We start from the raw sequence: 5,329 nt of genomic DNA on the forward strand, positions 1-5,329 counted from the left end.
CTTTCCTTCAAGGCTCAGAGGTCCAAGATTATCTTCTGTGTCTGTGTTAATTGGTTTCCCTTTTCTTTGTTGAAGAGGGTCTGTGCAATCCTCCTGCCTAGTCCGCCATCTTGCCCTGCCCTCCCGCAAGCCTCATTCTTGAGATGAGGATTGGGAGTGGGATGTGTATACTTCCAGAGACGCCTGGGTATAGGTAGTCTCACAGTGCCTTATGTACAACAGGGACTCAGTAACTATTGCATGAATGAATGCATACCTGCTAACCTGCCTACCCCAGGATAGAGTTTGTTTTGAGCACCAGAATGTTCATGACCAGAATTCCTTAACCAGGACACCACAAGAGCTCGTTAGAATGTTCATAGGAAGTACTATCTAAGAGACCATTAGATTAAGAATCAAAACACCTGGGTTTTAGTCCTCCAAAAAAAACCGAACTCATTGCCGTCAAGTCGGATCTGACTCATAGCCTGGGTTTCCGAGGCAGTATCTCTATGGAAGTAGATTGCCCAGTCTTCCCTTTGAGGAGCAGCTGTTGGGTTTGAACCACCAGCCTTCTGGTTAGCAGTCAGATGCCTTAGGCACTATGCTACCAGAGCTCCCCTAGCTATTCCTAATTTAGCCCTGTAATTTTGGATAAGTCATCTTCCATTTCCAAATTTTAGTTTCCTCAAATATAAAATAAGTTATTTAGCAGGAAAAATCAGATGATCTCTGAAATGCTGTATAAATTCTTAACTAATGATGTCTATTTAACCTCTTCACATTCATAAACCCTTTCCCTTCCCTTTTCAAAGCATGCCATTTGATCCTCATATCACACTGTCCACTCAGGATGGCTCTTTGTATTAAAGCGCCTGTGCTTGTCTGCTCCTACACTAGAGTCATTGCCTTTCAAGAGTCAATTGTGTTTATCGTTATCTGTTTATTTTTATCTATTTATGCTTGTTTTACTTGTTACTGAGTCCATATAAATTTAAAAAAAAAATTAATTGTGAATTGGGTATAAATTTATATAAATTTTGATAAATATATACTAACCAATGAGATCTGAGTACAAAAAATGCATGGGGCAGCATCGCCCTCTGACCTCCTCTGACTTTACAAGGTGTGACAGAATCACCATCAGCAGCCCATGGCTGATTCCTGTGGGACGGAAGCCAGACATACCACCACCCTCCAATCTTTTTGTACCAATTCTGAAACCAGCCATCCTACCGTGGCACTCACTATTTCTCTACTGGGTTCGATAATTCATTACAGTGGCCACACAGAATTTACAGAGAATATTTAGGATTATGGGGTTTATTAGGGAAGTAACAGGTTACAGTTTAAGTTCAGGAATACACACAGGCTATAGCTCTTCCATCAGGACAGCCTCCCATCGGCCATGCCCTCAGGAGTGTTTCTCTTTGGCCCTTGACCATTGGCTTGGCCTCTGCCCTGCCCAGGCAAGTATTACAAAGCTCTTTTAGTGATGCTCATAGGCGCACCATGGTGCACCCCACTCCTCCAGCAAGCTTCCTGTCCAAAGGAACTTTGGACAAACTTTCGCATTCCATGGGCCAGCAAGCCCGCTGCTCTGTCTCGTGCCTCTTGGCTCCGCTGCTGCCATCTCTCTACCAATCTCTCTGCCAAGGAGGTCCAGCACAGGGATCTTGGGTCCAAGGATAAGGTCTCCTCCACCCCCAGCTCTTCAATCTTGATGGCAATGAGATCCTCCCACCCCCTTATACCTCTAGGAGGGATCATTTTAAGCCTGGCAGAATGACAAAACTAACCAATGCTCACATTAAGATTCCGTGCACCTTATTTCCATGGTCCCACTGCCACAAGTGTGCCAAGTACCTTATTGCATTACTAACAAGCTATCCTGTACCCTTGGTGGGCCACAAAGCACCACACATTTGCATAGCTCCACCCAGTGATGTGGTGGGAGTCACAAAGACCATGGCTAGAAGAGCCATACCAAGTAACTGACTATACCATACTGAATGTAAAAATAGTTTTTATGAGAACTAAGTAAGTTTGAAAAGACTTAATAAAGGTGAATTTCTAAAAGAGAAATACTGTTGAATTAGATATGGGTGACCCAACTGAAAAAGATGAGGTGATGATAAAAATCTAGGTGGATTCTGGACTTTGATTTCTGTACAAGTCTCTTAAGTTCTATCTCTACTTTATAGCATTGAAACAGAATATTATACAATAATGCCTGATTCCCTCTAGAAGATCTTTACTCAAAGAAGCACTGCTACAAGAAATGGCTAAGTAATGTATTTTATATGCTTCATGTTAAGGTAAAAGACTACCTCATATCAAAAGGGAAGCATTTGCCCAGTGATAAAGCTCGGAAGACAGAAAGGGTTAGGAAAGAAGGATTAATGGAAATGGTAAACACAATGAGGAAGTGAGAAGAGTGCTGTTACATTGTGGCGATTGTAACCAAGGTCATGAAATAAAATATGTATGAATTGTTTATTGGAAAACCAATTTTTTCTATAAACCTTCAGCCAAATCACAATAACAAGTTGGAAAAAAAAAAAAAAGGACTACCTCTTTTTATGATTTTCTACTTTAAGAAATCATCCCTGCAAAAAAGGCAGGAAGGCCACATGTTCCGACCTCCTCTAACCCCACAAAAGGAAGACGGAGTCACCATCAATAGCCCAAAGCCTATTACTGCAAGGCCAGACATGCTGCCTCCCTCCAGCCCTTTCACCAACTGTTCCTCCCAAAGCACCCACCACCTCTCTCCTGGGTTCGATAATTCACTGCAGCGGCCACACAGAACTCAACAGATTACGGCGTTTATTAGGGAAGCACGAAGCTACAATTCAAGCTCAGGAAGAATGCTCAGTCTCTCTCCCAGCCCGCCGTCCCTCAGCCAACAGTCTCTCACAGTCTCTCTCCCAGCAGAGTGTGTCCCTCATTGTCTCACTCAGCAATGAGTGTCTCTTGCATCTCTTTCCCAGCAGTGCGTGTCTCTTTCAGCAGCACGTCTTCCTCAACCAGCAGAGAGAGTTCTGCCTCTAGGAGGCCTCCCTTTGAGCCTGGTAGAGTGGCCAAACTAGCCAGTCATAGCATCAGAACTCTAAATATCTGAGAGAGAGTGGGAACCTCCCAGAACATTGTTTTGTGCTACTCCCGACAGAAATACTCGCGGTGGACAACTTTCGGTGGACAACTTTAGCAATCAGGAGCTCCTCAGTTGCTCATAGCCATTCCCACCTTGGAGTTTACAAAGACTTATGGGTAGAAAAGCCACACTAACTAATTTACTACACTGCAATCCCCTTTGATTAGTAGACCAAGTTCCCATCAGGTAAGAAAGCTTTCACTAATCTATGATTTTTGTAACATTATAGGCCTTTTAAAAATAATGCAGTAGTAATCGTTCTATTTCAGGTTTATTTAAGACACTTCTCTATATCTTACGTTAAGACCCAACTCTTGTTATGTTTTCTCTACAGAACATCCAGAAGATTCTTGGCCTTGCCCCTTCGCGAGCTGCCACCAAGCAGGCGGGTGGCTTTCTTGGCCCTCCACCTCCTTCTGGGAAGTTCTCCTGAAATCAAGCAGAAGCCTTTAATTCCTGTCATTCTGTTTAGATACTCAAATCAGACTGGCAACTATTTTGTAGCAAGAGCCACAGGCAGCCTTAGCACTCAGGCCACTTTCTAGTTTTGAGTTATCTGTAGCTTTTTAGATATTAGAATTAGAATGGCACTGAACAAGCATGATTGTGCTACTAGTCACAGACCTTGTTTTTGAATTATTATTATTAATGAATGTGTTGACTAGGTAACTTTAGGTGATATCTGTGTAATGAAAAACAAATGACATCTTTCTTGTTCCTCTTCCACAAATACTTTCTGTGGGATTGACTTGCAAGACTGTGCTGTTGTGCCATCTACCAGGGAAGGTGGCTCTCCATGAGCGTTTAAAGAGCTAGGAAAAAATTTATTTCATTTAGTTAGTTAATTGAAACTATTAGTTGTGTTGGATTATTTTCCAAGCCAAATATATAAATATATGACCAGAGATCAATAAAGAGCCAAATTTTTAGCTTCTTCATTTATAAAGAGAGATCTATTTTATTTTGTCATATGTTTTTAGTAATCTGAAAAAAAAAATAGGTAGACATTGGTCAAGAAGGTCTAGAATAAAAAAAATTTACTGTATTGTTCTATCATACTTGTCTCATTTGCTTAAAATACGGAATTGTCCTGGTGTAGGAATTTGGAAGCAAGAGTACAAAAGTAGTAACTCACGGGCGACAGTCTAAGAATGAAGATCCTCAGCAAGCAGCGCCTTCCGTACTTTAATGCAGACTATGAGGTTCTTATGAGGGCCCTTAGAGCTTCCCTGGGGGCAAGGGTATATATATGGTTTATCTTTTGAAATGTCTTTTTGGTTACAGTGGTCTTCCTTTTCTGCCATGCTCCTTCGTAAGAGAAGAGGGCACTTGTGCCATGGTCGTCCAATGTGGAGCAATAGATAACTCTAGCAATAAACATATACATTCATCCAAAATCTCCTTAGATGTAGATATTTAACTAGTGAGAAAAGACACACAAAGGAACAACTGACAGCAAACTCCTTAGCAGCAGTAGTAAAGACCAGAAGATGGTGCAGTATTACTCTAAGAGTGCTGAGGGAAAACAGGTACCCACCTGGAATTTTATGCATAGCTAAACTAGGAGAGTAGGGACAAAACAAAAATATTTTCACACATACAAAACTAAGATAATTGTATTATCAAAGGATATATTTTAAGAGGGAGAAAAGAACCACTGCCCAAAGGGAAGGTGTGGGATACAAGGAACAGTGGTCAGCACAGAAATTGATAAAATATTTGTATAAATTCTAAGTGTTTTTTGGCTTCCTTGTTTAAGATGTCTCATGACAACTCCATGAGAAGTTACTGTTCTTATCCTCATTTAAAGGAGCCTAAGTGATACAATGTTAAGCACTTGCCTGCTAACCAAAAGTTAGCAGTTTGAACTCACCAGCAGCTGCACAGGAGAAAAGACCTGACCATCAGCTCCGGTAAAGACATCAGCCTGGGAAACTCTGTGGGCAGTTCTTTTGTCATACGAGTTTTCTATGAGTCAGAGTTGAGTCCATGGCGCACAACAACACAAGACTAACAGGTGAGAAACTGAGGCAATATTTGTTGTTGTTGTTATATGCCATCGAGTCGGACCCGACTCATAATGACCTCTCCTTGGGTTTCTGAGGCGGTATCACTACGGAAGTAGATTGCCCAACCTTTCTTCCAAGGAGTGGCTGGTGGGTTTGAACTGCCAGCCTTCTGGTTAGCAGTCAA

General features: G+C 41.8%; 1 protein-coding gene across 1 annotated transcript in view; it reads left to right on the forward strand.

The window, feature by feature from the left end:
- TMCO1 (transmembrane and coiled-coil domains 1) overlaps positions 1-3,569 on the forward strand; it is a 75,091-nt gene extending 71,522 nt beyond the window's left edge. Inside the window, exon 7 of the mRNA XM_007937743.2 lies at positions 3,471-3,569. Coding sequence (XP_007935934.1) covers positions 3,471-3,569 — 99 coding nt within the window. The remainder of the gene's footprint in view (positions 1-3,470) is intronic.
- Positions 3,570-5,329: the final 1,760 nt, after the last annotated feature.

The sequence above is a fragment of the Orycteropus afer genome, unplaced genomic scaffold, assembly GCF_000298275.1.
Source record: "Orycteropus afer afer isolate SDZICR_OR568_19922 unplaced genomic scaffold, OryAfe1.0 scaffold00044, whole genome shotgun sequence".
NCBI classification, from domain to species: Eukaryota; Metazoa; Chordata; class Mammalia; order Tubulidentata; family Orycteropodidae; genus Orycteropus; species Orycteropus afer.